This window comes from Felis catus, chromosome D1, assembly GCF_018350175.1.
Source record: "Felis catus isolate Fca126 chromosome D1, F.catus_Fca126_mat1.0, whole genome shotgun sequence".
In the NCBI taxonomy this organism is placed as follows: Eukaryota; Metazoa; Chordata; class Mammalia; order Carnivora; family Felidae; genus Felis; species Felis catus.
Window position 1 is genome coordinate 100,952,198 of NC_058377.1, and position 11,875 is coordinate 100,964,072.

At 37.0% G+C, this 11,875-nt stretch overlaps 1 protein-coding gene across 1 annotated transcript; it reads right to left on the bottom strand.

The window, feature by feature from the left end:
• Nucleotides 1–10,639: 10,639 nt before the first annotated feature.
• Nucleotides 10,640–11,608, bottom strand: LOC101099834 (olfactory receptor 10AG1-like). The gene has a single exon (XM_003993327.5). It carries the CDS (start codon nucleotides 11,588–11,590, stop codon nucleotides 10,640–10,642), a length of 951 nt encoding a protein of 316 aa, XP_003993376.2. The 5' UTR covers nucleotides 11,591–11,608.
• Nucleotides 11,609–11,875: the final 267 nt, after the last annotated feature.

Below are 11,875 nucleotides of genomic sequence, written 5' to 3' on the forward strand. Positions count from 1 at the left end.
AAGGGTAGAGAAAAATATTTCCTCTCCAAGAGTAGTTAACGGGTTTTCAGATAAAGATCTCAGAATTCTATGCTTTTCTATTTTGTCCTTTGCATCTTGAGCCCCTAATTTATAGTATCCTTACATATAAGAGTCTAGTAGCACAATTATAGCTTACCTTTATGGATTTGCCTGAGGCTATTTATGGGACTGTAGATGTTTTGTAAATTGTAAATGTTTTAAGCTCTTCTTCTGTGCCGGTAATTGACTGTAATTCTCCAGTACTCTTGCTAGCTTCCAACATTAGCTGTTTTTAAATAGGAAGTAGTCATGCTTGTCCTGGGGGACATCTCTCATGCATCATTTTGATTTCTAAGAGACTGCTTCTGCTGTGCAGTCATTACAGTTCTTTTTTTCAAAAACTTTCTCTGTAGATAAACGTTCCCTCTCTTTAGGCCCTTCTTGGCACTTGGGGTGGGAGGGTGTCCTCTGGTGGAGAAATCACACTTAGTTGTTCCGTATTACTACCAGGAAAAAAACAGTTAAAAAAATCTTTCTATTGCATTCCCGATCCTTCATAATTAGCGTCAATTTGCTATTCTTATTTTTATTCTCATAACTCACTCAAATCTAGATCATCCACAGCCTTAGAAAAATATGCCCTATATTTTATCACATGAACATGGTATGCTTTGTTCTTAACCCATTAGGTGGTGAGATCCCTTTTCAGAAGTGGAGAGCTGGGTTCCTAGATTAAATTTTGTGGAAACTGAAGCATGTCCTGTGTGCTGACAAGTATCTAGACGGTTTTGTTCATGTTATGGTCTCCACTCAGGCATCAAGGCAAGTATCCAGCTGATTCCAAATGTAAACCACTTCAAACAATAAGCATTTGCCACAAAATTATTTAGGAAAGAAAGGAAAAGGAAGGTTTACTGTCGAAATCCTTTTCCTATTTCAACTACTGCTAGGTAGGTATGGCAATAAAATTATCAGGCATAAAGTTGCCAACACAGTATCTACTTGTACTTACAATTACATTTGCTTCTTTCTCTTTGGAGTTCTTCGACCATTTTTCAGAATAGTGCTTTTCTATTTTTCAAAATAGTATGTGTCCAAAACTGCATTTCATTTCTGTATTTTAAGGCTGCTTATCTTCACTATCGCATGCTTCTTATAAATTGGCCCTCTAATCATTATTGTAACTGATTTGGTATTGCTGAGGGACTTCCTTCATGTTTATATACAAATGGGAACTTTACTCATGATTTGCCTCAAATAAGATGTTGGTTACTTATAGGCTGGGACAAATTGAATGTCCACCCCTCGTTGGAGTAGACTCATTGAAACCCTATCCTCTCCTTAATTCAGGGAATTGAGTGCTTCTTTATTTAATTAAATATCACCATCACCAAACCAAATTTAATTAAATTTTTTTTACATTTATTTATTTTTGGAGACAGAGAGAGAGAGAGAGAGAGAGAGAGAGAGAGAGACAGAGACAGAGCACAAGTGGGGTAGGGGCAGAGAGAGACGGCTACACAGAATTCGAAGCAGGCTTCAGGCTCTGAGCTGTCAGTACAGAGCCCAACTCAGGGCTCAAACGCACAAACTGTGAGATCATGACCTGAGCTGAAGTCTGACAATTAACTGACTGAGCCACCAGGGGCCCCCTCCCCCCAACCAAATTTAATTTTAAAATGAAACAATACCCTAGATATATAAGTGGCTTAACAAAATAAAGAAGCATCTTCAACTCTTACTACACTACAATTTTGTGGTCAGGAATTAAGGAACCCTGGTTCCTCAGGGCACCTGGGTGGCTCAGTTGGTTTACCATCTAACTCTTGATTTCAGCTCAGGTCATGATCTCACGGTTCCTGAGACTGAACCCCACATTGGGCTCTGCACTGACAGCATGGAGCCTTCTTGGGATTTCTTTTCTCCCCTTCTCTCTTCCCCTCCCCTGCACATGCTCTCTCTCTCTTTCTCTGAAAATAAACTTAAAGAAAAAGAAGAAGAAACTGGTTCCTTTCATCTAAGAATTCCATTTTCCCCTAGTTTGTTCATCTTTCTAGTTCCCTATCAGACCTTCAGTATTCAGACAGCTGAGAATGAGAGATAGAAAATAAGGGCAAAAAATCAATCTTAAGAGCCTCAACACAGAATACGCACATCACTTCAATCCTTGTGCTATTGTAGAAACTAATCATATGGTTTAATGTGGATATGAGAGTGCTAGGGAATTTTGTTTACCGTATGTCTAAGAAATGGAAATATATTCAGAGAGCAACTAGCCAGACTCTGCCACAGAGCTCATTTTCAGTCACTAGAGTGTTTTATAGCATGCTATAACACGTAAATCTTTATCTTCTTTTTGATTTCAGAGGCAGAGAGAGAGAGAGAGAGAGAGAGAATCTTAAACAGGCCACATGCCCATGTGGAGCCCAACTTGGGGCTTGATCTCATGACCCTGTCATGATCTGAGTCAAAATCAAGAGCCTGACACTAAAGGACTGAACCACCCAAATGCTCTAACATGTAAACCTTTTAGACTGGAGATGTAGCATGACATTTACATAACAGTAATTTTTTGTGGTACATGTCTATATTTTAGCTTTTTAAAAAAGATACATTTATGTCTGGTGGAATGTATTATTTTATTGTTTTTTTGTTTGTTTGTTTTAAAATTTTATTTATTTATTCAGAGAGGTGGGGAGGGGCAGAGAGAGTGGGAGAGGATCTGAAGTAAACTCTGTGCTCAATATCGCAAACCCTGAGATCATGACCTGAGCTGAAATCAAGAGTTTGATGCTCAACTGACTGAGCCAGCCAGGTACTCCACTCTCTTGTTTTGAATACAGTCACTCAGGATATAATCCTGATACCAGAAAGTCCAGCATAAAATGGCAAGTTAATGAATAAGTAAAGATAATCAATTCATATTCAAGCAGGAAAGTAAACTGCAAAACAACCTCAGATTAGACAACAGCAGAATTAAGTGGAAAAAGAGATGAGTTCAAATCAGTGGCTAATGCAGTAAACTTTCAGGTAGCCAGTTTCTCAAGACCATCATGATATCCTTATTCTTCAGATTGTATATCATGGGGTTAAACATCAGAATGACACTGGTAAAGGAAGAGAAATAAATTTGTTCTGAAAAGTATGTTTGGATTTGGGTGAAAAAATATGTAATGATTTTGGATCTGCAGAATCAAGCTTCAACTATGATGTGAGATGAGCAGGTGGATACAGCTTTGGCTGGTCCTCTTGCCAATGGCAACTTCAAGATGGCGGAGACAATTTTACTGTAGGATCCAAGTATCATAACTAGAGGACAATGCAGAACATGACTAATGGCCATGTGGTGATCATAGGCCATCACTGTCAGGAGAAAATCATCTCTGTTTGCAAGCATAAAGAGAAAGAAATATTTTTGTAGCACAGGTAGAAGAATAAATGTTTCTTTTCTGAGTCCAAAAGTCTAGGAGTATGCTAGAAAGAATACAAATACATAACAGATTTTCAGGAAGGAAAAATTACTAAGGAAAAAAACACATGGGTGTCTGAAGACCCTGTTCAACTCTAGTTATGAGAGCAATGATGACATTTCCAGTAAAGACTATCACAGACAAGAGAAATATCACAAAAAAAAAACCATTCAGATATTGGAAATATGAGAAAATTCTGAAACTTTCAATTTCATCATTGAAGTGAAATTTGCTTCTGGTTGAGTACGTGTGTGTGTGTGTTCCATTGCTTTGAAATTTATTCCTGTTTAATTGATCTATCAAAATCAAAATCATTATTACCAGATCTTTCAAGATTTTTCATTTACCATAACCCACCATACAACAGATACATGATTCATGTTTTCCAAGCCATTGGTTGGTTATTTAGGATGTCTTTATGAAATAAATTGTATAGATAATATGCTCTCTGGAACTCTGTCTACCTCATATAACTCAAAGTGTCTTGCTATCTGTGATTTGTGATTTGTTGTTCTCATTTAAAAATTATTATTTTAATAATATATCTGGAATGAAACTTATGGAAATTTCATAGCCTAAATTATTGTAAAATATAACTATTAGACACTGAACCAAAATAGCAGATGGTGAGGTGTTAGCTTAAAGTTGTTAGTTCTCTGGGGTGCCTGGGTGGCTCAGCTGGTTGAGTGTCTGACTTCTGCTCAGGTCATGATCTCATGGTTCGTGAGTTCCAGCCCTGCATCAGGGTCTCTGCTGTTAGCACAGAGCACACTTGGTATCCTCTGTCCCTTTCTCTGACCTGCCCCAGTTCACACTACTCTCTCTCTCAAAAAATAAATAAATAATAAAAATTAAAAAAAAGTTTTAGTTCTCCTTTTAAGATGTAAAGAACCATCTTATGAGGAGAAAAATATTTTTTAATAACTAAATGTGGGAAGTCTCATGTTTGAAGATTATTATTTTAATTCGACCATTCTTAATGAGAAAATCAGTTCTAAGAAATTATATGCTTTAAGGAAAAATTATAAATGTAATCTCCCTTAACAGAGCATACATCTTTTTCTACAGTGAGTCATAGAAGCATATATATTAAGATAAACCAGTACTTTGCTTATTAAAAAGGGTTTATTTTCAATATACTTCAGTTATTTATGTCATGGATTATTATCATAAACATGCTGTACGTATGTAGTGTTCTGTGATCTCCAAAGTATTTTACTACCAATTTTGCTTCAATTTTCTCTATCATGATGAGAGTGACAAATACAAATTCTAGGCTTTGACAGGAGTGCAAATTTTGTGCTTAAAAAATTCTTCAGTACATGTTGACTATTGCTCAAATCTTGGTTCTCAGAATTTTACAGTGTTCTAAAATAAGTGAAGAATTTTAACACAAAATCATATTAACATAAAATAATTCATGCGTTCTCTTCTGGGTTCTGTTATAGCTGTTTTTCCTCCCTCAGTAGAACAGTGTAAGTACAAGTGCTTATGTACAATAAATATGCATATATTTCTATATACAATGATTATATAATCATACGTGCAAGAAACTTTTGTTTTAATAAGAGATTGAGGGGCTGGGTGGCTCAGTTCGATTAAACATCCGACTTCGGCTCGAGTCATGATATCATGTTCCTGGGTTCGAGCCCCGCGTTGGGCTCTGTGCTGACAGCTTAGAGCCTGTAACCTGTTTCCAATTCTGTGTCTCCCTCTCTCTCTGCCCCTCCCCCACTCATGTTCTGTCTCTGTTTCTCTCTCTGAGAATAAATAAACATTGAGAAAAGAAAATAAGTTGATATTTTTCATAATGGAAAGTCATTTATTTCAAAATATATGCTTTAAAAATAGCAAGCTCCCTTCAAATGAAAATATCCCCCTGATTCTACTGGTTTTATTTATTTTCCATGTATCACCTCAACTTTATGCTTCTGTTTGCCACTCATTCTTATGTGTTTTTCCAGACATTCTGGAGCATCTTTGAGGACAATCACCCTATGGAATTCAAGTCCCCTGGTCATCCACCTCACCCCCCGCCCACATCAGATCTGGACAGGAAGCAAGAATGCTCTTGAGAAAGCAGCAATAGTTGTCTACCAATATTACTGGAGAAAATCCAAACAGAAAATAGTGCACGTGGGACCCTTTCCTATCTCCTCTTTCCTTAAGATTTCTCTCCTATCTTCCACCTGGGACTTCGAATGTAGCAACCCTAGACTTCTATCATCATTACACGTGCAGGCTTTCTTTATTGTGATCTGCTTATTTTGCTTTTTTTTTTTTTTTAATTTTTAACACTAACACAATCCTGAAAGGAATATTAATTAATTTTTTAAATTGCCATCAGACAAAATGGGATCGATTGCAAGTAATACCTCAGATCTATGTTCAAAATAAATATTTTACAAGGAAAATATATCAGAGTGGAATTAGAAAACCCTACAGTGCCTGCTATTGTTTCCAGTCTACTTCCCTAGTCCCTGTGAAAATTGTTTGGTAGCTATAACTGAGATGTGCAAACTTACCCTTGTATCACACTCTGATTTGCAATGAAATGTTTGGTTCACTGATCCTTTTCTTTTTTTTTTTTTTTTCCCCATTGCTCACTCTCTCTCTAACTCCCCAGGCTTGCCTCAGTTTCTAAGATTTTAATATGTTTTTTTAACGTTTATTTGTTATTGAGGGACAGGGATAGAGCGTGAGCAGGGAGGGGCAGAGAGAGGGAGACACAGAATAGGAAACAAGCTCCAGGCTCTGAGCGGTCAGCACAGAGCCCGACGCGGGGCTCGAACTCACAAACCCTGAGATCATGACCTGAGCCGAAGACGGTCGCTTAACCGACTGAGCCACTCAGGCGCCCCTAGTTTCTAAGATTTGAAATGAAAGCAAGATATAGTTTCAACCGACTTTCAATATTTTTCAATAAAATCTTTTGCCTATTTCTTTGTGTTATTATTGCAAGAAACTAATCATTAAGACCCTAAAATAACTGTAAAGGCATTTTGCAGATATAATTAGGGGTTGACTATTACTTGACTTAAATTAGGGAGGTTGCTCAGCTGGGCCTGACCTAATGACATAAATCATGTACATATACATGTATGTAGAGCAGCCAGAGACAGAAAAAAATATCAGAGATTCGAGGTGAGTGAAGTGGAAGAAGGCAGAGAGTGTGGACTGCCTTTGGCTTCTGGAAACTGACAGTTGTTCCTAGCTGACACGCAGTAAGGAAAGATGGACCTGAGACTCACAATGTCCAAAAGCTGGATTTTTCCAGTAACCTAATAGAGTTTAGAATCAAATATTTTTCTCTGGAGGCTCCAGACAAGAATGTCACCCAGGTAGTACCTGAATTTCAGCCTCTGAGACTCTCAGCAGAGAAAACAAGCCACACCATGCTGGGCTTCTGACCTAGAGAAACTGGGAGATAGGGGCGCCTGGGTGGCTTAGTCGGTTAAGCTTCTGACTCTTGATTTCAGCTCAGGTCATGATCTCAGGGTTTGTGAGTTTGAGCCCCACGATGGGCTCCATGCTGACAGTGTGGAGCCCACTTGGTATTTTCTGTCTCTCCCTCTCTCTCTTCCCCTCCTCAACTCTCTCTCTCTCTGTCTCTCAAAAATAAATAAATAAACAAAAAAATAGAGACTGTGAAATAATAAACTTGTGTTAAGTTGCCTTAAATAAAATCCTTGTGGAAGCACATTCTGTGGCGTCTGATCGATTTTTCCAAAATGAAACTGGAGAAAACAATGCAAATGTGTTTATTTTCTTTTAGGGTTAATAATACCATTTTTAATAGGTAGAAAATATTTGATTAATGATTTGGCCTATTCAGACATATATATTTTCATAATTGGATCAATATGGTGAAATTTCGAATGTTAACTTATTTATTTTAGTACAGTTAACTTTGGATTTATCTTCATTTATTTCATGTAAGCCTTACTTAATGGGATTTAATTTCCAACATTTTCTGTGTTTTTAAATTTCTGTGTTTTTAAAGTATTTAAATTTTTGCTTTTTTATTCTGTTAATTTTTAATTTGTAGATTAGTATTGTCAGCAAGTAAGTAAAAGCACCTTTATACGTATTTTTTGGAATTGAAAGAGAGACATGCCCAATTTATAAATTTACCATTTACATAAATCTGATAATCATGCACATTCTTTTTTTAATTTAATTTGTAAAAATCCAAAAAAAATCCTATTCATCAATATTTGTATATTTTTTATATTCTATATTATCTTTCTGATTTGTCAAATCCTAGAATCCATTCATTAATTATACACTCATTGACATTTTTTTCTTTCCTTCCTTTTTGCTTTTGAAGATTATCATCATTCAGTAATCACTGACAGGCATTCATTTTAACTATGTCCACTTTTATAATCTTAAATTTATCCATTTTTGTGTCTATTGTTAAAGGCCTTTTAGTTATTTTTAATAAATTTTTTTAAAGTGTATTTATTTACTTTGAGAAAAAGAGACAGCAGGGGAGGGTGAGAGAGAGAGAAAGAGAGAGAGAGAGAGAGAGAGAGAGAGAGAGAGAGACACTCCCAAGCAGGCTCCACACTATCAGCATGGAGACCAACATGGGACTCAAACTCAGAAACCATGAGATCCTGACCTGAGCCAAAATCTAGAATCGGAAATAACCCAGTGATCCACCCAGGTGTCCCACGGCCTTTTAGTTAGTTTTATAAAGAAATTACTCTAAATATTATATATCCTGAATCCTTTTATTTTTATTCTTTTTAATGTTTATTTAATTTTGAGGTAGAAAGAGACAGACCATGAGCAGGGGGAGGGGTAGAGAGAGAGGGAGACACAATCCTAAGCAGGCCAAAGGCTCTGAGCTGTGAGCACAGACCCCAAACCCAGGAGCACTGAGATCATGACCTGAGCCCAAGTCAGACCTTCAAACAATTGAGCCACCCAATCGCCCCTCCCGATTCCTTTTAGTTCATAACAAAAATCTTTTCTTTCTTTCTTTCTTTCTTTCTTTCTTTCTTTCTTTCTTTCTTTCTTTCTTTTCTTTTTTGTTTCATGTTTCATTTAAATTCCAGTTAGTTAATGTACAGTGTACTATTAGTTTCAGCAATAGAATTTAGTGATGCATCACGTACATATCAAAAATAAAAGATGATTTGGCAGATATTGAAATTTCTCTGCTGGCTGATACATATTCTATTTGACATCCGGTAACAATAAGAAAGGGAGGATTCAAGAATGTTCTTTACTGGGAACATTTAGGTTTTCTGCCTAAGAAGTTATTATTTCTTGTAATTTACGTGACACATTCTTTTTGTAATAAATCCAAACTACAAAAAAATAATTAAAAATCTGAAATCATTTGAAATCCTAACACCGTCAGGAAGCCAATATTTCTTTTCTAAGCCTAGCTACATTTTATACATAGATTTACTTTCTCTCTCACATGTCTGGAAAGCTTGGAATTTCTTCAATGAAGGGGCTCTAAAACATCGTCTTGAGTGGCTGTGCTGCATTATATGGTGTTGATGTGCTCCGTTGTCTTAATATGTGCCGACTGACAGCGCCTTCCCTTTGCTTCCTGCTTTCTTTTGCACTGTGAAAAGAACACTCTTGTGCAAACATAGTTAATAAAAATTCTTAAACAAACACATGTAATAATCATTCTTGGACAAATATTTCTACGAGATGAGTTTTCATTGATACAGTTTTTAAAATAAAAGGGAAAGCGTTATGAATTTTCTATCAAAAGAAAAAAAATGCCAAATTACTGCCTGACAAGGACAATTTCTTTCAGAGGATTCAAATAGAAGCACTTCAATGAAAAGACTATTTACGTGGTGCATTATCCTCCTCGATCAGCTGTGAGAAAATAGCACAAGTTGAGTGGCTTAAAACAACAGAAACAGAATCTCTCGCAGCTCTAGAATCCAGAGTCTAAAGTCACAATGTTGTCAGCCTCTCTTCACTCTGGCCTCTGAGAATCATTCTTTGCTTCTTCCAGTGTTGAATGGCTCTTGACCTTTCTTTGTTCTTGGTTGTATCATTCCCGTCTCTGTCTCCACCTTTTTTTTTTTTTAATGTTTATTTATTTTTGAGACAGAGAGAGACAGAGCATGAATGGGAGAGGGTCAGAGAGAGAGGGAGACACAGAATCTGAAACAGGCTCCAGGCTCTGAGCTGTCAGCACAGAGCCTGATGCGGGGCTCGAACTCACAGACAGTGAGATCATGACCTGAGCCGAAGTCGGAAGCTCAACTGACTGAGCCGCCCAGGCGCCCCTCTGTCTCCACCTTTAAAAGATGTTATTTTCAGTGTCTTTATCTATTTTTTAAACGTCCTCTTAGCATTCTGTCTCATAAGGACACTGCTCAGAGGATATAGTGCCCACATTACACCAGGATGATCTCATTTCCTTAGTTTAATTACATCTACAAAGTCCTTTTTTTTTCCAAAGAAGACACATTTGCAGATTCTAAACAGCCATATGTTTTAGATGCACCCACATTCAACCTGCTACACATTAATGTTGATAGTTTACAGTGAAAATTCCAGACAAATGTAATACTGAATGGATATTAACAGAGCAAAACCTGAAGCTACCAGGGGAGGGAATGATGTCACCAGAAAACAGTGGGTACTGGGATGGTAAAGGGGAGATTCTCAGGACTTGTAGTCTTAAAGCAGCATGACCAGTGACAAATGATAGAAAGAAACAGTAATGCAAAGAAAACATGAAGATACTCCTGCTTCCTCCATCTTGCCTGCTGTTGGTGTTTGTCATTGGCTAAATTCAAACATAGGTACAAAGAAGGGCGGCAAACATATCTGGAGAAATGGGAAGGTTAAAAAACTGATCGCAACACATGGCTCTAATCCCTGTTTATAAAATACACCGAGTTAACTATCATCGTATTGCTCAGGCAATCTCTTAACTCACTAGTTCACAGTAGAGGAAAGATGGATCTTCAGATTGGATTGCTGCAGTTGGAATAATTTGTACTTTTTACAAAAGTCCTTAAGTTAATCCTATGAAACTAAGATTCCTTAACATAGTGTGAGGTGGCATTGATGTTATTAATGAACGTTATTGAGGAATAAAACTAGAAGACATGTTTCTGTTGTCTCTGCATGACAAGCATATAAGCAAGTTCTTTCCACAATTTCAAGTGTTTGAGTCATATTAAAATCTTCGTTAGTAATTTTCTCAGTGCCACCATGATGTCTTTGTTCCTCAGAGTATATATAATGGGATTCAAAGTTGGGATCAAAACGGTGTAGAAAAGAGAAATCAATTTCCCAACTCCTTCAGATTGATTTGGTTTCGGTTGTAAATACGTGATGGTAGCCGTTCCATAGAATAAGATGACAACTATCAGGTGAGAAGAACAGGTGGAGAAGACTTTAGCCCTCCCTTTGGCTGATGACAATTTCAGAATGCTGGAGATAATTTTGCCATAGGAGACAACAATCAACAGAAATGGAACCATGACAAATATCACTGCAACTACGTAGACTGCTATCTCATTCACAAATGTGTCCCCACAAGCTAGCTTGAGTACTGGGGGGAGGTCACAGAAGAAATGATTAATTGTGTTAGACCCACAAAAGGGCAGAGAGAAAATCTGGCATGTTTGCCCAATTACAACTGGGACTCCACTGATCCAGGAGACAGTCACCAGTTGGACACAGACCTTGTGGTTCATGATTAGAGGATAGTGCAGAGGGTTACAAATGGCCACGTAGCGGTCATAGGCCATCACTGTCAGGAGAAGACACTCTGAGCCTCCAAACATAAGGACAAAACACATTTGTGCAGCACAGGCAAAGAAAGAAATATTTCCTTTCTGAGTCAGTAAGTCCATGAGCATTCTGGGGATAGTGACTGTTACATAACAGATTTCTAAGAAGGAGAGATTGCCAAGAAAAAAATACATGGGGGTCTGGAGAGCAGAGTCAATTCTTGTTACCAATATTATGATGCTATTGCACATCAGGATAGTTAGGTAGATGACTAAAAATATCCCAAAAAGAGTCCAGTGGAGATTGGGAATATCAGAAAAACCCAAGAGAACAAATTCCACCAGTTTAGTAACATTTGAAATTCCTGTTTTTAATCGATTCTCCATCTGCAGACATAGTAAATGAAAGAGGGTTAGTCCATTAACATTTTCCAACCACATTTTCCTTCCTGTTAACTGCAGTAGATGCATTAATGTATTTATGTAATCTCTTAAATTATTTCTTGACTCTGTTTCCAGAAAATGAGATATGAAATCTCAAAAATGAATTGATGTGCACTTAAAATCAATTCAAGAAGGAAAATCCTAATGTATATGTTTTATACTTGCATGTAATAATAGAGATAATGAGAAATATGCATTGATTCTTTAGTATATCCTGCAGAAATAATA

Bases quoted from the DNA above. Each gene is read 5' to 3' on its own strand.
- LOC101099834 (XM_003993327.5), bottom strand. From the start codon at position 11,590: ATGGAGAATCGATTAAAAACAGGAATTTCAAATGTTACTAAACTGGTG.